This window comes from Petromyzon marinus, unplaced genomic scaffold (genome assembly GCF_048934315.1).
Source record: "Petromyzon marinus isolate PM22_M1 ecotype Great Lakes invasive population unplaced genomic scaffold, UKy_Petmar_22M1.pri1.0 PM_G_Scaffold_108, whole genome shotgun sequence".
In the NCBI taxonomy this organism is placed as follows: domain Eukaryota; kingdom Metazoa; phylum Chordata; class Hyperoartia; order Petromyzontiformes; family Petromyzontidae; genus Petromyzon; species Petromyzon marinus.
Window position 1 is genome coordinate 199,509 of NW_027422660.1, and position 21,032 is coordinate 220,540.

General features: G+C 49.4%; 1 protein-coding gene across 2 annotated transcripts; it reads left to right on the forward strand.

Annotated features, from left to right (window-relative positions):
• Positions 1-3,055: 3,055 nt before the first annotated feature.
• On the forward strand, positions 3,056-15,373 carry LOC116937429 (E3 ubiquitin-protein ligase CCNB1IP1-like). Of its 2 annotated transcripts, none has more exons than XM_076059516.1 (5): positions 3,056-3,119; positions 6,973-7,158; positions 11,678-12,039; positions 12,888-13,227; positions 13,797-15,373. In XM_076059516.1, exons 3-5 carry the CDS (start codon positions 11,743-11,745, stop codon positions 14,009-14,011), a joined length of 852 nt encoding a protein of 283 aa, XP_075915631.1. In that variant the 5' UTR covers positions 3,056-3,119; positions 6,973-7,158; positions 11,678-11,742; the 3' UTR covers positions 14,012-15,373. The 2 variants fall into 2 exon arrangements, with proteins under 2 accessions (XP_075915631.1, XP_075915632.1); XM_076059517.1 differs by having other exon boundaries at positions 12,888-13,217; positions 13,797-13,947.
• Positions 15,374-21,032: the final 5,659 nt, after the last annotated feature.

Genomic DNA, 21,032 nt, shown 5'->3' on the forward strand with positions numbered 1-21,032 from the left:
TGGTGTTTTTTAAGAGTAGATAAATCTGAAAATGTCTTCCCACACACACTGCACTTGAAGGGTTTCTCTCCCGTGTGTGTTCTCTGGTGTGTTACAAGATTATATGACTGTGTAAACGCCATCCCGCACATCGTGCACCTGAAGGGTTTCTCTCCCGTGTGTGTTCTCTGGTGTTTTTTAAGAGCAGATGACCATGAAAATGCTTTCCCACACAGAGTACATATGAAGGGTTTCTCTCCCGTGTGAGTTCTCTGGTGCTGTGTCAAATTTCCAGTCCGGTCCGTGCTGTATGCACGCTGGTCGCATTGTTGACTTGTCGTACCGAGCTGCGCTGAGTGCCTTTGCTCCATCAGACCAATTCTGCAGAGGAAGCGTCAGCTGCAGACAGAAAAAAAGAATATCCACACCATCTACACGTCAGGCACAGAGGAATGCACACGTGACTTACACGTCTATACTTATTAATATATTCATGATGTAGTGAAAAAGTTTCCCAAATTCATCAGATTTGATGAACGTGCAAACGCCTTCACGCACACACTGCACCTGAAGGGTTTCTCTCCACGGGCTGTTATGGCACACAATGAGAGGGAAAATGTCATTAATATGCCTGGAAGCCTTCATATCATCAAGATGAATGTTAACTCAAAACTCTAAGCACACAATTTCGGCTGTCTGACTACAAAATGAATATTTATGAAAGCTAAATTCAGCTGACATAGCAAAGGGTGTTGAAAACAATACTATTTGTGTTATGCAGAAATTAATGTTCAATCGCAACTTAGAGGTGTGAATCCAGGCTCAGATGTCCTTGAATGCTGGGGATGAACAGATCCGACTTCAGCTGAATGTGTGTGCTGTGTTCACCTCCAGTTTCCATTCTTATAAAGAGTTCCAGAGGAAAACAAAAATAAACTATTGCTTTGATATAACCTTCGTGTTCAACAGAGGTAATAGACGTTACTGCAAAAACAAACTGTACGCTGTCACTGGGTAAACAGGCGGTGGCGTGTCTAGAATCATGCCTGGCCACCTTCATCTGCTTGGCATGAATGCTTTCTCACTCCACCAAGTAATTGAGGATCAACGAACATATCCGAGGCTAACTGGAGTTTGCGTGTCTCTCTCCGTGGTGAGATGTTAACTACCTCACCTGGTATACAGGAAGTCGTGGGTTCGATCCCGACCCTGACGCCTGCTGTATATTTGGAGTTTGCGTCACTCCGTATAGCATCTTTGACCGATAAACATTGACACACGTATTCTTGTTGATTTCGGTAAAGTTACGTAGACAGAAAATAACAATAACTGATAATACAATTACATTATATAAAGACCACTTGTGTTGCGATCAAAACGACGTGAGTTGTTTTGCTTTATTTGCAATTATTTTTATTTATTTTTATTTAATTTTCTATCTACGTGACTTTACCGAAAGAACCAAGAATATTAATTCCTGCAGTCACCAAAGTTTTAAGTCAAAACATTCACACACGTTGACAAAGCCTCACCTTGTGTTGTTGTGGGCAGGTCGCTTCTGATAACAAGAGCGGTATAGCAGCTCAAGCGGGCTTGGCCTGCTAACAAAAGAACGAAAATAAAAACTGCGTGAATATTTACAATAAAACAAAGTTACAAAGTGGCGAGCCGGGTGAAGACAAATTAAACTTAAGCGAGATAATTAAAGTGAATGCAATCAGGCGAGGGCAGGAGGCAAGGCCCCGCGTGGCTAGGCCCCGCGTTGTAAAGTTCCAACCTGGACATCGATTCCTATGCTCGCTGCTACTCAACTGACATCCCTACGAGAGAGAGAGGCTCTACTTTGGTAAACAACAACAACAACCACCACCACCACTACCACCACCACAACAACCACAACCGCAATGAGAATTTCTCACCTCGGATTTCAGTGCAAGAGCGAAGCGATCGCTTCCTGTTACCTCGTGACGTCACACGGCAGCAGCAGGTAACATGACGTCACGTCCGGGGTACAAGACACTCCCCTACCACGAGCGGCTCCGTAACTGAATAAAATTATGTTAATGAGCCCGGGCCATATGTCGAGGGATGGGGGCGTGGGCGCTGAACCCGTCCCAATAAACTCGCGACGGCTTTCACGAACTCATTATGTTAATGAGCCACCAGTCACTGGGCGTAGCTTTGCCCAAATAAGGATTGTACCGGAACAGATATCGGCAGTGACCAAGCAGAGGTGACGTCACTCGCAAGGGCGCGCTGGTCGGGGGTGGGGTGAATACCTTGGTGACATGACGTCACTAGCAAGGCTCACGTGACATTGACTTTTCCAAGACAGAGGTTCTTTGTAAGCCATCTGGCTACCATGAGAGATTCGTTCATGAGGCTATCTACATATACAAGCACAGAGACAATTTCAACCGAGAAGATGGATTCTGGCTTAGTATTCATTGGAACGATTTGATAAACCATTTCAGGTCTTAATTGATTATTCACGCTTACAGTGGCTTTCAGACAGCATACATTAATTTTTCGTCTTCCCCCTCCTCTTTTCAGAACATAGATGGACTAGTCCTTCTAAATAAACTGCCAAATCGCTGCGCGTGGTGCTAACGTTTTAAAATTAATAAATACACCGTTTAAAAATAAATAAATTTATGCAAACCGACACACCTGATGACGACCGTTTGTGTTATGGTCAAAACGTGTGAGAATTTTTATTGTTTCATATATATTTTATTATTTTATTGTTTCCCTTCAACGTGACTTTACCGAAAGAGCTAAGAATACGGAATATCATTTGGGTCATTTTTTTGTTACTCAAGATGAGATTTCTGATATTACTGCGTTTTTTTAATATTTACATAACCAATAAAAAAAAAATTATTCAGACCGCGCCAATGCCAACGCGAGTGTTTATTGTTGATGGTGAGTTTTGTAAATCCGTCGTACGGTTAAAAAGAATAAAGTTTTCCCGTAAAAAAAATAAAAATCTCTTCGCCTTGGAGCCAATCAGGTTTCAGTTTCTCCCCTCCCACGTGATGCGGAGTTTTCTGGCTCCTCCCCCTCCTCGCTCGCCGCCATTTTGAGAGTCGTGAGGGAGGTGAAACCTGCGGCCTTGACAACGACGAAGATTCACCAGGGTCAGTGACAACCTCACACTCACACTGTGACAACCTCACACTCACACACACACTGTGACAACCTCACACACACACACACTGTGACAACCTCACACTCACACACTGTGACAACCTCACACTCACACACACACTGTGACAACCTCACACACACACTGACAACCTCACACTCACACACTGTGACAACCTCACACTCACACACACTGTGACAACCTCACACTCACACACACTGTGACAACCTCACACTCACACACACTGTGACAACTTCACACTCACACTGTGACAACCTCACACTCACACACACACTGTGACAACCTCACACACTGACAACCTCACACTCACACACTGTGACAACCTCACACTCACACACTGACAATCTCACACACACTGACAACCTCACACACACACTGACAACCTCACACTCACACACTGACAACCTCACACTCACACACACTGACAACCTCACACTCACACACACACTGACAACCTCACACTCACACACACTGACAACCTCACACACACACTGACAAACTCACACACACACACTGACAACCTCACACTCACACACACTGACAACCTCACAATCACACACACTGACAACCTCACACTCACACACACTGACAACCTCACACTCACACACTGACAACCTCACACTCACACACACACACTGACAACCTCACACTCACACACTGACAACCTCACACTCACACACACACACTGACAACCTCACCCTCACACACACACACTGACAACCTCACACTCACACACACACTGACAACCTCACACACACACACACTGACAACCTCACACTCACACACTAACAACCTCACACTCACACACTGACAACCTCACACTCACACACACTGACAACCTCACACTCACACACAGTGACAACCTCACACTCACGCACTGACAACCTCACACACACACACTGACAACCTCACACACACACTGACAACCTCACACTCACACACACTGACAACCTCACACTCACACACTGACAACCTCACACTCACACACTGACAACCTCACACACACACACACTGACAACCTCACACTTACACACTGACAACCTCACTCACACACACACACTGACAACCTCACACACACTGACAAACTCACACACACACTGACAACCTCACACTCACACACACTGACAACCTCACACTCACACACTGACAACCTCACACTCACACACTGACAACCTCACACACACACACACACTGACAACCTCACACTCACACACACACACTGACAACCTCACACACACACACACACTGACAACCTCACACTCACACACACACACTGACAACCTCACACTCACACACATACACTGACAACCTCACACTTACACACTGACAACCTCACTCACACACACACACTGACAACCTCACACACACTGACAAACTCACACACACACTGACAACCTCACACTCACACACACTGACAACCTCACACTCACACACACTGACAACCTCACACTCACACACTGACAACCTCACACTCACACACTGACAACCTCACACTCACACACACTGACAACCTCACACACACACAGGCTGACAATCTCACACACACACACTGACAACCTCACACTCACACACTGACAACCTCACACACTGACAACCTCACACTCACACACACTGACAATCTCACACTCACACACTGACCTCACACTCACACACTGACAACCTCACACTCACACACTGACAACCTCACACACACTGACAATCTCACACTCACACACTGACAACCTCACACTCACATACTGACAACCTCACACACACACTGACAAACTCACACACTGACAACCTCACACTCACACACACTGACAATCTCACACACACACAGGCAGACAATCTCACACACACACACACTGACAATCTCACACACACACAGGCAGACAACCTCACACACACACAGGCTGACAATCTCACACACACACACTGACAACCTCACACTCACACACTGACAACCTCACACACTGACAACCTCACACTCACACACACTGACAATCTCACACTCACACACTGACCTCACACTCACACACTGACAACCTCACACTCACACACTGACAACCTCACACACACTGACAATCTCACACTCACACACTGACAACCTCACACTCACATACTGACAACCTCACACACACACTGACAAACTCACACACTGACAACCTCACACTCACACACACTGACAATCTCACACACACACAGGCAGACAATCTCACACACACACACTGACAATCTCACACACACACAGGCAGACAATCTCACACACACACACACTGACAATCTCACACACACAGAGACTGACAATCTCACACACACACACAGGCTGACAATCTCACACACACACACACTGACAATCTCTCACACACACACAGGCTGACAATCTCACACTCACACAGGCTGACAATCTCACACACACTGACAATCTCTCACACACACATAGGCAGACAACCTCACACACACACAGGCAGACAATCTCACACACACACACACTGACAACCTCACACACACACAGGCAGACAATCTCACCCACACACACAGGCAGACAATCTCACACACACAGGCAGACAATCTCACACACACACACAGGCAGACAATCTCACACACACAGACTGATAATCTCACACTCACAGGCATACAATCTCACACACACAGACTGATAATCTCACACACACAGGCAGACAATCTCACACACACACAGACTGACAATCTCACACACACACTGACAATCTCACACACACACAGACTGACAATCTCACACACACATGCTGACAATCTCACACACACACACAGACTGACAATCTCACACACAGGCAGACAATCTCACACACACACTGACAATCTCACACACACACACAGGCAGACAATCTCACCCACACACAGGCTGACAATCTCACACACACACACTGACAATCTCAAACACACACACAGGCAGACAATCTCACCCACACACACAGGCTGACAATCTCACACACACAGGCTGACAATCTCACACACACACAGTCTGACAATCTCACACTCACACAGACTGACAATCTCTCACACACACAGACTGACAATCTCTCACACACACAGACTGACAATCTCTCACACACACAGGCTGACAATCTCACACTCACACAGACTGACAATCTCACACACACAGGCAGACAATCTCACACACACACAGTCTGACAATCTCACACTCACACAGACTGACAAACTCTCACACACACAGGCTTGATAAAATAAAATAACACAATAAAATTCTCACGACGTTTCGGCCACAACACAAGCGGCCTTCATCAGGTGAAGGGACGAGACTGTCTGGAGGACAGCGCTGGAGCGAACACAGCCACGCTCAGATCACGACCTTTAAGCTGTGTGAGAAGAAACAAAGCGCCTTGACAAAGGAATTAGCATATAATTTAGCATTGAAATAGCTGAGTGATTAGCTTGTGACTGGTCACAGAAATGGCTATGTTAAAGTTAAAGCATACACATCCGCAGAGGCACCCCTTGACAAAGGAATTAGCATTGAATTTAGCTAATCACTCAGCTATTTCAATGCTAAATTCTATGCTAATTCCTTTGTCAAGGCGCTCTGTTTCTTCTCACACAGCTTAAAGGTCGCGGTCTGAGCTTGGCTGTGTTCGCTCCAGCGCTGTCCTCCAGACAGTCTTGTCCCTTCACCTGATGAAGGCCGCTTGTGTTGTGGCCGAAACGTCGTGAGAATTTTATTGTGTTATTTTATCAATTTATTATTTTATTCTCATTCTACGTGGTGGTGACTTTACCGAAAGAACCAAAGAAGATCAATCCTTGCAGTCACGAAAGCTTTAAATCGAAACAACTGCCTTGTTCAGGTCACGAGCGCGAGGGGTGACGTCACGCGGAAGGGGAGGGGTGCGGGGGGGGTCCGTGACGTCACACGGTCGCCCGCAACCACTCTCCCGCACCGTGACGTCACGCGTGCCTCAACCCCCTCCCCCACCGTGACGTCACGAGCGCAGCTGCAGGGTGACGTCACCGAGCGTGTGGATTGCTGTGAGGTAAAAACAACACAAAACTATATATTTTTTTCTATATCTCACATTAAACACTTCGGGGTTCATATCAAGCAGAGGGCTGTTATTTTACGTTGCCGAGTAGTTTGATTATAAATACAATTTTACACGTCTTTTTTTTTAAGACTTCGGAGTTGCTACGTCTGAGGGGGGTTTTTTGTTCTTAATTTTTTTTCTCACCCCTTGAAGGTCACGAAACAAGCGATAAAAAGTGCGGGAATCCGAGTGTTTATAAATAACAAAAACAATATTACACGCTGGGGGGGAGGGGTTAACAGGTCCCTGCAGGGTGGGCTGGTAGGAACATTGGAATTTTGTCAAGTCTCTGCGCTGTCTATTGCTGATTTTACACCCAAACAGCACGAGATTTCACTTCGTTAAAGTATTGAAAGGGGACGGACGGACACATTAATCTATTGCAGGCTGGTACACTCAGTTTACAATCTTCGCTACTACCAGTATAAAGGATGTCAGTGACAAGAGAGTGACTCTCAATGACGTCACTCACGTGGTTAAACAAAGGATGACAGCGACAAGAGAGTGACTCAATGACGTCACTCACGTGGTTAAATAAAGGATGACAGTCACACGAGATTTCACTTCGTTAGAATATTGAAAGGGGACGGACGGACGGACACATTCATCTATTGCAGGCTGGTACACTCAGTTTACAATCTTCCTTCCTACCAGTAAAAGTCGCCTCATAGTAGTGATGAGACACCACGTCTGAGGGTTACCCTCAGACGTGGTGTCTCACTAAACACAAACAATAAAAAAAGCGCGGGAAACCCTCAAAAAGTTGTGAGGCGATGGATTTAATTCATTTATTTTATTTTTTATTTGGTATCGCCCTGTGAGCCACGACCCAGCGTCGCTTTCGTGAGGGCGAAACTTTCATCAGCCTCATGGGGTCCACAACATTTTACTTTGCTTGGAAATACGACGTTTTACACCCCCCCTCCCATCCCCAGCGATTCGATTGCTGTGCAGGGTTTGGAATGTGCTAGGAGATGTTAACTACCTCGCCTGTTATCATCACGGTGACTAGGAGATGTTAACTACCTCGCCTGTCATCATCACGGTGACTAGGAGATGTTAACTACCTCGCCTGTCATCATCACGGTGACTAGGAGATGTTAACTACCTCGCCTGTCATCATCACGGTGACTAGGAGATGTTAACTACCTCGCCTGTTGTCATCAAGGTGACTAGGAGATGTTAACTACCTCGCCTGTCATCATCACGGTGACTAGGAGATGTTAACTACCTCGCCTGTTATCATCACGGTGACTAGGAGATGTTAACTACCTCGCCTGTCATCATCACGGTGACTAGGAGATGTTAACTACCTCGCCTGTCATCATCACGGTGACTAGGAGATGTTAACTACCTCGCCTGTCATAATCACGGTGACTAGGAGATGTTAACTACCTCGCCTGTTGTCATCACGGTGACTAGGAGATGTTAACTACCTCGCCCGTTATCATCACGGTGACTAAGATATGTTAACTACCACGCCTGTTATCATCACGGTGACTAGGAGATGTTAACTACCTCGCCTGTCATAATCACGGTGACTAAGAGATGTTAACTACCTCGCCTGTTATCATCACGGTGACTAGGAGATGTTAACTACCTCGCCTGTCATCATCACGGTGACTAGGAGATGTTAACTACCTCACCTGTCATAATCACGGTGACTAGGAGATGTTAACTACCTCGCCTGTTATCATCACGGTAACTAGGAGATGTTAACTACCTCACCTGTTGTCATCAAGGTGGCTAGGAGATGTTAACTACCTCGCCTGTCATCACGGTGACTAGGAGATGTTAACTACCTCGCCTGTTATCATCACGGTGACTAGGAGATGTTAACTACCTCGCCTGTTGTCATCAAGGTGACTAGGAGATGTTAACTACCTCGCCTGTTGTCATCACGGTGACTAGGAGATGTTAACTACCTCGCCTGTTATCATCATGGTGACTAGGAGATGTTATCTACCTCGCCTGTTGTCATCACGGTGACTAGGAGATGTTAACTACCTCACCTGTCGTCATCACGGTGACTAGGAGATGTTAACTACCTCGCCTGTTATCATTACGGTGACTAGGAGATGTTAACTACCTCGCCTGTTATCATCACGGTGACTAGGAGATGTTAACTACCTCGCCTGTCATCATCACCGTGACTAGGAGATGTTAACTACCTCGCCTGTTGTCATCAAGGTGACTAGGAGATGTTAACTACCTCGCCTGTTATCATCACGGTGACTAGGAGATGTTAACTACCTCGCCTGTTATCATCACGGTGACTAGGAGATGTTAACTACCTCGCCTGTTGTCATCAAGGTGACTAGGAGATGTTAACTACCTCACCTGTTATCATCACGGTGACTAGGAGATGTTAACTACCTCGCCTGTTATCATCACGGTGACTAGATGTTAACATCCTCGCCTGGCCTACAGGAGATCGTCGGTTCGCGCCCAGGCCCTGACCACGCTTGCTCCTGCTGCTGTATATTTGGAGTCTGCGTCTCTCTCCCCATGTTGATTGCGTGGATTTGTCTCAGGGTCCTCCGATTTTTCCCGATACGGGGCCATCCATTTAGTTCGTTGTCATGGAGGCGGATACCCAAAATGCGTACGCTTGCATATGGGGGGGTCTACTCACAATGTACGCATAGGAAATGGGGGGGGGGGTTGAAGCTTCGATAATAATGCAGCCGGCGGTGGACTATCTGTTTGCTTAAACACGTTAATATTAATAATTGATCGTTTCTGCGTGGATTACATATCGGCCGTTCTACAGGATTCTAGGGGGTGGGGGGGGGGGGTGATGCGTCAGGCGAACGTACGTAGGCAGGTGGGGGGGGGTGTGTAAAAAGTCCGCGTGCGTACGGGGTCAGGTTTTGACAGATTTTTGCGTACGCACGAAAGGGATGGCCCCTACACATTTAGATACTGTACAGCACTCTACACGGAGTGATCCCAGCTGTCCGGCAATGGTTTGTGTGATCATTCTCTGTACTACAGAGTGGCATGTGTGTCATCTCCATTGGTTTCCTCCGAGTTTCCCTCCCATAGCTAAACCCACAAACACAGTGGAACTGGTACTTGCCAGAACCACATCCCAAAGCTAAAAGATTACCTGGAAATGGCTCAGTGGGAGGGATCACAGCAACATCGCCCCCTCTTGTGCAAACTTGGCAGGACCCCTCCTGAAGAAGAGTTGAGACTCAGTGGGGCTATCCTGAGCAACAGGCGTATTCATACATTAACAATACGGATGAATACAGACGGCACATTGAGTGTGGCATGCAGTCATTATCCTCTGCCATTGTCAATCGACTTGTGGAACGAAGGCCTCCCCAATTCGTCCCAATCTCAAGTGGTGAGGACTCAACACAGCCAGTCAGCCACTGACAAGCTCACTCACCCATTAACTCACTCACCCACCACACTGCAGGTCACAGCAGCACATTCGCGCAGCTAGTCAGCCACTGACAAGCTCCCTCACCCACTAACTCACTCATCCAACCACCCACTCATCACATTGAAGGTTGCGACAGCACGCTAAGCCAGCCAGCCACTGACAGGCTCACTCACCCACTAATTCACTTGCACCCACTCACCAAACTGCAAGCACAACAAGACACTCACTGAGCCAACCAGCCACTGACTAGTTCACTCACTCACCCACGCACGCATCCACTTACCCACTCACCACATTGCAGGTCACGACAGCACACTAAAGCCAGTCGCCACTCACAGGCTCACTCACCCACTAACTCACCCACCCACTCACCAAACTGCAGGCACAACAAGACACTCACTGAACCAGTCAGCCACTGACAAGTTCACTCACCCAGAAACCCATCCACTCACCCCACCACCCTGCAGGTCACAACACACTCACCCTCGCAGAGGTTTTTGGGCAAGCGTTGCGCACTTTCAGATGCGCTTCTGCGTCCGTCTGGAACCATTTTCCTTCCGCTATTAGGAATCCACTGAAACTGTGCATTTTAAAATCATCTAGATTGAAGACTAATTTCTTTTGCACTGGTCTTTGTGTTTTGTTTCTTGTCCTCTACCCGTACCTCCGATTAGCAAGGTTCGCTCTGTACGGTGTGAAATAAGTTCAACGTGCATACACCCAGCCCATCAGCCACTTACAAGTTCGCTCACTCACCCACAAACTCATCCACCCACTCACCAAACCGCAGGTCAGAACACTCCCCCTGCTCAGCAATTTATCCTCTAAAACCGTCGCTCTCCCAACTGATTTCTGTTTGCTTCGCCATCGTACTTTACCTCACTTGCTTCCGTCATTACGCTGACCAAGATCTCTCGCCACCCTTAACGAACGAGACCGCACCCCGGTGCTCTCTCTGGAGCTCTGAGCCGGTCAATAAACGGCAGGAGCTCGCAAAAAAAAAAACGCGAACGCATTTCGCGCGCTCCATGCGAAAACGTGTTTCACCCGCGATTCGTTTCCCTCAACCAGAACGGCGGCGACTGGGAACAGGAGAACTAGCGACCCCCCGGGGCCAGTGGTCAGGCGGGGAGGAAATGTCGGCGCACGAACAAATTCTGGTGTGCAACTTGAGGAAGTGCCGGCGCATTGTCGGCGACTTCGCCTGGGTCACCTCCTGCTCGCATCTCTTTTGCGACGAGGACGGCGAACGCGAGTTCAAGACGGGGGCGGCCGCCTGCCCGGCGTGCGGCGCCTTGCCGCGCGGCAGCCTGGACGTGGTGCGGGTCTGCTTGAACCCCCCCGAGGAGCACAAGTCCATGGTGCTGGCGGGCCTAGGGCCGGACGTCATCCAGGAGATATGTTCGCGGGCGCTTTCATTCTGGATCTTTCAGGTATCGGCGACGGATCGGTGACTTTTTAAAAATAAAAATAAAATTTATTTTTAAAAAGTAACAAACTGAAATGTTTTATATTTTAGCGGATAAAGTCCCACTGAGCTACGTAACCTCTTTTTTTTGCAGAAGCGACCTGGCCATCACGAATGATAGCCCAACCCAAGCGGCTGTTATCATCACGTGGAAATTTACAGCAGTCAAATACTCTAAAACGCGTTAGATGTCGTTTCTAAACATTGGGAGGGAAAAATCAGAGGACCTGGAGAAAATCCACATGGCCACTGGGAGAACGTGCAAACTCCAAACATAAGTAGTGACTAACTCGGAGACAAAAAGACTTGGAGGCATTTCTTTATTTAGCGAGCACCATTGGAATGACGCAGTTAATATTTAGTCCGTCTGTTATCGGTGGCACTACTTAGAACATGTACAGCGTTTAAGATGTCACTCTTGAATTAATTTGCGTGATTTATGAATATTTTTCTCCTGCTGGGTTCTTTCGGTAAAGTCACGTAGAATGGAGATAAAATAATAAAAATAATAACAGAATTTATTATGTTATTATTATTTTAATTTTTATTACAGAATAAATTCTGTTTTATTTTTTTATCTCAATTCTACGTGGTGACTTTACCGAAAGAACCCAGAAGATGAATCCCTGCAGTCACGAAAGCTTTAAATTGAAAATTATGAATATTTGTTTTTCATTCTTTCGATTTTTTTTTGGAGCTTCGTCATTCCCAGAGGCTTCGCTAACCGAGTTATTCTTCTACACGTAAGTCCCCTTGCGCGTACGGCTCTTTAACCGATAAAAAATACGTTTAATCAAATTTTCCATCTCGCAGGTGCACCAGGAGAGACTGTATCAGGAACACTTGGCCGTGAAATCAAAGAGGCTCAGGGTGCAGTCTGAGGACCGCTTCAAGCAGGAGATCCAGAACAAGGTCACGGAGGTCGCCACTCTGAAGCGGCAGTTCTCGCTTGCTAAGAGCGAGCTGGCCAAGTTCAAGAAGAGGTACAACGAGGCTGCCGAGAAACTGCTGGAGAGGGACCGGGAGCAGAAGAAACTGCAGGTCTCCTACGATCGCCTCCGCCTGCGATTCTCCGCTATCGACGAGGGGAGACGCGCTGAGGAGGAGGAGGCTCTGAACGGCGCGGCGTCCTCGCCATTCATAGTGAGATTCGGTAGGGCCGTTTGAACTTTAGTAATAGGTTTTTACCCTTTTAGCTGGCACAAAAACTGACACCTTTATTCAAGGCATCATGTTTGCAATAACCACAACACAAGCAGTCAAAATGCAAACAAAAGAGACAACTCTGATAATAATATGCACTGTCCTTGAATTTGATTGGTCCACACCCGAGACGGCTTTTCTTAGAGCCTAGTCTCCACTGGTGTTGGACCAGAAGACGCCAAAAGGCGTACAACTCAAAAACAGCGCACCATCAGGGAGTATTGAGGGCTCGGGGTAAACCTTTACATTATGAGACCTCCTTTGCCAGTAACAAGATATAGCAATAGGTTTTTACCCTTTTGGCTGGCACAACAAAAACTGACACCTTTATACAAGGAATCATGTTTGCAATAACCACAACACAAGCAGTCAAAAATGCAAACGAATAGAAACAACTCTGGTAATGATATGTTTGAACTTTGTTAGGAACCGACCAAGCAGGGAAAATGGGGATAGGTTCATACGGTGACGTTTTGTACGTAATGTAATTTTTTCCCCCACCCCCCCCCCCCCCTGTAGCAGAGACGTCGACCCCGCGAACATCGCAAGGCGCGGAGGGAAACGCGTGGAGCTGGATGATGAAGACGCCTCCGTGCTGCCGCCCTGAGGGGACGGAGTTTGCGCCGAGGCCGTTGTTTTTCGACGGCAGCCCCCCGGGCAGGTCGCCTCAATCCGACGGCTTCCTCCGCTTCCCCTTCCCCGCCAAAGCCGCGGTGACCGGAGCCAGGAAGTGACCTCCCCCCGGTAACAACGCGAGAGTCCTTCCCTTCGCGCCCGCCTCCTCGCCCTCCAATGCGGTCGCAAGGGGTTCCCCAAAAAAAAAACTCGTGGGGAAAAAAAACGACGCAAAAAGGACCTCGCCCACTGGCCTCACCGCTCATCAGATTCCTGTGGTCTTAACGCTGCCCGCAGGTCATCTGCCTACTACCCTGTGGCGCTTGGCAGGAGCCTCTCGTCATCACCGCCAGTCGATTGCCTCCTCTGAGCGCAAACGGAATCCGAATCGGAAATATTTATTTACGCTGGAGGTAGGAATCCGACAAGCTGTGAAGCTCTTTTCCCACAGACTTCTGGTCGGGGGCCCCGGGGTAAAAACGTTACAGCGACAAACAAATACAAAAAACCACGTCGTGCACAAGCGTCACGGGGTCCACGCGTGCGAGCGCGCGCCTCGTCGCCCCCGTCAGTTGTGTTCGGAGAGCCGCTCGCTGGAGATTCTCACGCACGACGACGACGATAACGCCGCGTCATTGAGCTATCGTTTGTGATGGCCAGGTCGCTTATGAAAATAGCTGCGTGGGTTGGTGGGTCCTCGGCCTGGTAAAATGAAAAATAAATTTGTTGAGTTTAATAGTTTCAATTCGTTACTACTTTAGCGCACACCAATTGTGTTCTGGGAGAGCAAACCCACAACGTTGACAGTGGAGTTTGACGTCCCGCTTGGTGATCACCACCAGCGGCAGTAACTGAACGACCGCACTCCGTTCACGTGACAAACGTCTCCCATTGGCCGTGCCGGGTGGGGCTCACAGGGTTATGTCACTTTCACATCCATCAGAAACTTTTGTCTATACTGGAGGAATCCGTGCAGCCCTACAGGAGGTTGTAGGTGCGATCCCAATTCTGATAGCTGCTGCCGTATATTTGGAGCTTGCGTCTCTCTCACTCTCTCATCATCATCATCATCACCACAGTGGCTATGAGATGTTAACTACCTCGCCCGGTCTACAGGAGGTCGTGGGTTCGATCCCGACTCTGACAGCTGCTGCTATAAACCGTGGCCGATGAGCTCCCGCTTTCGACCCCGCCGATTTGCGTGCTGGAGAGTAAACCCATGACATTTACCGCTTGAGCACCGTTAATTTTTTCCAGCGGGTAGGTTACCAGGTGTCGTCGTTGGCGTTCGGGGGAGGGGGGACAGGCCGGTGGTGGCGGCGCTCGTGACGGCACAGAGGGGTTTGCCGTTTAGAATCTCGCTGCGGCCGACCCGGGAGTTACCGTGGTGCGCGTTGTTTCTCAATGTTGTGTTGGAGTAAGTGCTGTTCACAAGAGGGAACCTGTTCCATTTGTTTTTCATTAAAAAGTTTAGGACTTTGCGGCCGCCAAAAACACTTCCTTTACATTACACAGACCACCCATACAGGTCGACACAACAACCGCCATTCGCCACTAAGTGGCGGTGACCTCACCACATCGCTTGTGCCAGGCTATGTGCATGTTGAGGCCACGTGAAGTGTCGAAGGCCCACTGGTAGGAGGTTATGGGGCAGACCCAGGTGCCAGGGGTCCACTGACTGAAATGAATGGCCGATGCACCACCTGTGCCCCGTACTGTGCCAACTTGCTGTGCTTCAGCCACCCAACTGCCCAGCAGCAGCATTCACGAGCCTCCTCCAATTAGGCCGATCTAGACACCACTGGTACCAGTCCACTCAGCTCCACATCCTCTTGTACCACATCACTCCATCTCTTCTCGTTTAGCCCCCTCTATCTGGCTGAACAAAAGCTGTTTAGGCTTGTGGGCTACATGACCCAACTAATGCAACCTTGCCTGCCAGAGGAGCTCACCGATGGGATTTTGTCCAGATCTTTTAAAGATCTGTGAGCTCCTCACACAATCCAGCCTGGTTAAACCCAGGATGGATCTTAGGCAGGCCAGCCTAAATGTTTCTAACCAGGGAAGATTTTCCTTTAGGGGGGTTTACATTTTGCAAGCGTAGAGAAGGGAGGGCATGACTGGCCGAGAAGATCCGAAGCTTCATAGGGAGTGACAGACCAGGTAGCTTTACGCAACTGATGGAAAGTTAATGCCGCTTGACTGATTCGGAATGAGACCTCTGTTGTCAAACCGGAGCTGGTCATGAGCACACTGCCCAGGTATGGAAAACTCTTCACTCTCTCCACAAACACAAAGATCCCCCATATAGCCTTAACAGGCCGGCATGGCACATGAAGGGGTGAGTGGCAAGCACAATGCCACGTCAGAATTGGGTATTACAGATAGGTAGCCTGCCGCCAACAAAAGAAAAGCTCCAGCAGAATTGCTTCATTATTTAGTTCTATCCATGGCTGGGTGAGCACGTCCCTACTTATCAAGCATTGTGCTCACCATTGTACCGAGTCACTTAAACGCAGGCGAGCTGCTGCTTCTCTACTGCATGAAAGTGACATGGCATGTTATCGTGAAACACCTCTATAGGCTTATCTTCCAAAGCCTCCAATTTGTGCGCAAGCTTTAACCCGCATTACATCGCCAATACTAACTAAAATAGCGCCTTCATCTACTGGCAGAAATTTAGTAACACGCTTTTCAAGATGATTACAAATCAGAACCTCTGAGTGCGTGTGATCCAGCCACCGTTTAACGCACTAAAACATCACCTATTGATAATACTCATGTTTAGTTTCATATCGCGTCATCATTCATTGCAAATTGCATCTCACCATCGCTGAGGAACCTCAGGCATACAGGCTGTGAGCCAACACCAACAATTAGCCAAGCTCTGCAGTCCTCTGCAAATTAAGTTAATGAGTGTTGATCCCTCCAATTTGCACAATTGGCTCCGTACCGTGCAAAAGAAGTTCAACATACACGCATACAGAAGGGATCTACAATATTTAGTCTGCACTTTGCTGTACTGCCTTCTTCCGGCGTGCCGGGGAGTGGCACCTCGACGTCCATGGGAAGGGATTTTCGCAAAACGTGTGCGGTCCAGCCACCCTCACTGCCTCTGCGGTGCTGGATTAGAGGCTACATACAGCATAGCCATCACCACCAAGCTATCTGTGATCCCCGAGATGCCTTTGTCCGTCTCCAAATTACACGCACTTTGCCCGTCTTAATGCAATGGACGCCACAAATACAGACTCTGAAATATCGAATCTCACGAATGAGAATGCTTACCTACCCTGCTTGGTGGGTTAGCACAGGGGTCCCCAACCCCCTGTTAGGAACCGGGCCGCACAGCAGCAGGAGGTGAGCGGTGAGTCCGCGTGTGGCCCGCCCCATTATTTTATTATTTACCACTTCCGTCCGCGCCTCTTTCCCGCACTGCGCACTTGTCTCAGTCACAGTGTTGGTATAAAGCCCACAAGCTCTAACCCCCTAGTAGCCACAATGTGTAATAAACAAACGTCGCTGGAGAGCTTCTTTGAAAAGGGGGAAAGACCCAATGATGAACCCCCCCCCCTCCCCCGGTCCGTGAAAAAAATTGTCTTCCACGAAACCGGTCCCTGGTGCCAAAAAGGGTGGGGGCCGCTGGGTTAGCACATTCCAAATGTAGCGTAATAGCGCCGTCTGCCGACTGAAAGTTATAAATACAGTGTACGGCAGTACATACGTCAGCAGGCGACAGTACACATGGGGGGAAGACCACTAGGACAGAGTTCATGGCCCCGATGATGGCAGCCTCGGCCGGTTGGTGCGCCCTGTTTTGTCCAGTTTTGTCTTGAGAGGGGCTTGCTGTTCAACACACTCGTGCTGGTGAGAGAGGCCTGCTGTTCATCACACCCGTGCTGGTGAGAGAGGCCTGCTGTTGAGAGGCCTGCTGTTCATCACACCCGTGCTGGTGAGAGAGGCCTGCTGTTCAGTACACCCGTGTTGAGGGGCCTGCTGTTCAGCACACCCTTGCTGGTGAGAGAGGCCTGCTGTTGAGAGGCCTGCTGTTCAGCACACCTGCGCTGGTGAGAGAGGCCTGCTGTTGAGGGGCCTGCTGTTCAGCACACCCGTGCTGGTGAGAGGGGCCTGCTGTTCATCACATCCGTGTTGGTGAGAGGGGCCTGCTGTTCAGCACACCCGTGCTGGTGAGAGAGGCCTGCTGTTCAGCACACCCGTGTTGAGGGGTCTGCTGTTCAGCACACCCGTGCTGGTGAGAGGGGCCTGCTGTTGAGGGGCCTGCTGTTCAGCACACCCGTGCTGGTGAGAGAGGCCTGCTGTTCAGCACACCCGTGTTGAGGGGCCTACTGTTCAGTACACCCGTGCTGGTGAGAGGGGCCTGCTGTTCAACACACCCGTGCTGGTGAGAGGGGCCTACTGTTCAGCACACCCGTGCTGGTGAGACGGGCCTGCTGTTCAACACACCCGTGCTGGTGAGAGGGGCCTGCTGTTTAACACACCCGTGCTGGTGAGTGGGGCCTGCTGTTTTAACACACCCGTGCTGGTGAGAGGGGCCTGCTGTTCAGCACACCCGTGCTGGTGAGAGGGGCCTACTGTTCAGCACACCCGTGCTGGTGAGAGGGGCCTGCTGTTCAACACACCCTTGCTGGTGAGAGAGGCCTACTATTCATCACATCCATGCTGGTGAGAGGGGCCTGCTGTTCAGCACACCCGTGCTGGTGAGAGAGGCCTGCTGTTCAGCACACCCGTGTTGAGGGGTCTGCTGTTCAGCACACCCGTGCTGGTGAGAGGGGCCTGCTGTTGAGGGGCCTGCTGTTCAGCACACCCGTGCTGGTGAGAGAGGCCTGCTGTTCAGCACACCCGTGTTGAGGGGCCTACTGTTCAGTACACCCGTGCTGGTGAGAGGGGCCTGCTGTTCAACACACCCGTGCTGGTGAGAGGGGCCTACTGTTCAGCACACCCGTGCTGGTGAGACGGGCCTGCTGTTCAACACACCCGTGCTGGTGAGAGGGGCCTGCTGTTTAACACACCCGTGCTGGTGAGTGGGGCCTGCTGTTTTAACACACCCGTGCTGGTGAGAGGGGCCTGCTGTTCAGCACACCCGTGCTGGTGAGAGGGGCCTACTGTTCAGCACACCCGTGCTGGTGAGAGGGGCCTGCTGTTCAACACACCCGTGCTGGTGAGAGAGGCCTACTATTCATCACATCCGTGCTGGTGAGAGGGGCGTGCTGTTCATCACACCCGTGTTGGTGAGAGGGGCCTGCTGTTCACTCCCATGCTGGTGAGAGAGGCCTACTGTTCATCACACCCGTGTTGGTGAGAGGGGCCTGCTGTTCACCACTCCCATGCTGGTGAGAGGGGCCTACTGTTCAACACACCAGTGCTGGTGAGAGAGTCCTGCTGTTCAGCACACCCGTGCTGGTGCGAAGATGGCGCCGATGATAGTAGCCTCAGCCGGTCGGTGCGCCCTGTTTTGTCTTGTTTTGTCTGTCAATTCAGTGTTTTGCCAAGATTTTCGGAGTTCTTTAACAAGAGACGAACTTTTAAATATCAGGGAAACAACTCCTGTGGATTTAATTCCTACTTTTCTGCTTCCAGCGGCAGAATTAGTAGGCATTCTTGTCAATGCCGCGCTAGGCTTTGCTCAAGCAGCGAAACGCCGCCCAAGGGGTAAACGGTCGGGGGCTCTAGTACGGCTACGCAGACGCGGGATCCGAACAGTGCTTCTGAGCTTTTTCCTCTCCAACGTACGTTCACTGTACAACAAAATGGATGAACTTCAGCTACTGATGGTAAAAAACAAAGACTTTCTTTCAGCTTCTGCTTTGTGCTTCACGGAAACATGGCTGTGTGATTTGATTCCGGACACTTCGCTACAACTAGCAGGATTCCATCTTGTAAGATCGGATCGTGACATAGCACTCTCCGGCAAGACGAAAGGCGGTGGTATTTGTTTTTACATTAATAGTGGCTGGTGTGTAGATGTCACAGTGATTCTGCAACATTGTTCTCCACTCCTTGAATCAATTTTTATAACCTGTAAACCGTTTTACTCGCCTCGCGAGTTCGCGTCGCTCATTTTGGTCGGAGTTTATTTGCCGCCTTGTCCTCAGGTTAAAGAGGCCCAACGCATGCTCGCCGATCAGATTCTGAGTGTGGAGCGAGCAAATCCAGATTCGTTGGTTATCGTACTTGGCGACTTTAACAAAAGTAATCTCAGCCAAACACCAGTTCTCTACAAACAACGCTGCTTCTGTCTGGAGAGGGCTCAGGCAGATCACCAACTACAAACCCAGAGCCCCCCACACCACTAACGACTCCCGCCTAGCCAACGACCTGAACGAGTTCTACTGTAGATTTGAAAGACAATTGGACTGTCCTGAACCACCCCTTCCAACCCAAGAGGCCCCATCCCCCACCAATACTACAGAGACGACTATCTCCTTTCAGGAGGGAGAAGTTAATAGACTTTTCAAGAGGCAGAATCCACGCAAAGCAGCCGGGCCGGTCTCTGTCTCTCCAGCCACCCTCAGGCACTGCGCTGACCAGCTGTCTCCGGTGTTCACCAACATCTTTAACACCTCCCTGGAGACATGCCATGTACCAGCCTGTCTCAAGTCCTCCACCATCATCCCTGTGCCCAAAAAGCTAAGGCCAACAGGACTAAATGATTACAGACCGGTCGCCCTTACATCTGTGGTAATGAAGTCTTTTGAGCGCCTGGTCCTGGCACACCTCAAAGCCATCACAGACCCTCTCCTGGACCCCCTTCAGTTTGCCTACAGAGCCAACAGGTCTGTGGACGACGCAGTTAACATGGCCCTCCACTTCACCCTACAGCATCTGGACGCCCCAGCATCCTACGCCAGGATCCTGTTTGTGGACTTCAGCTCTGCCTTTAACACCATCATCCCTGCCCTGCTTCAGGACAAGCTCTTCCAGCTGAACGTGCCCTACACCACCTGTAAATGGATCACACTTCCTGTCTGACAGGAAGCAGTGCGTTAAGCTGGGAACACAAATCTCCGACTCCAAGTCCTTCAGCACCGGAACTCCTCAGGGCTGCGTCCTTTCCCCTCTGCTCTTCTCCCTGTATACCAACAGCTGCACCTCCAATCATCTGTCCGTCAAACTCTTGAA

Bases quoted from the DNA above. Each gene is read 5' to 3' on its own strand.
- LOC116937429 (XM_076059516.1), top strand. From the start codon at position 11,743: ATGTCGGCGCACGAACAAATTCTGGTGTGCAACTTGAGGAAGTGCCGG. The intron at 12,040-12,887 runs GTATCGGCGACG...TCCATCTCGCAG, and splicing joins TTTCATTCTGGATCTTTCAG to GTGCACCAGGAGAGACTGTA. The intron at 13,228-13,796 runs GTAGGGCCGTTT...CCCCCCCTGTAG, and splicing joins GCCATTCATAGTGAGATTCG to CAGAGACGTCGACCCCGCGA.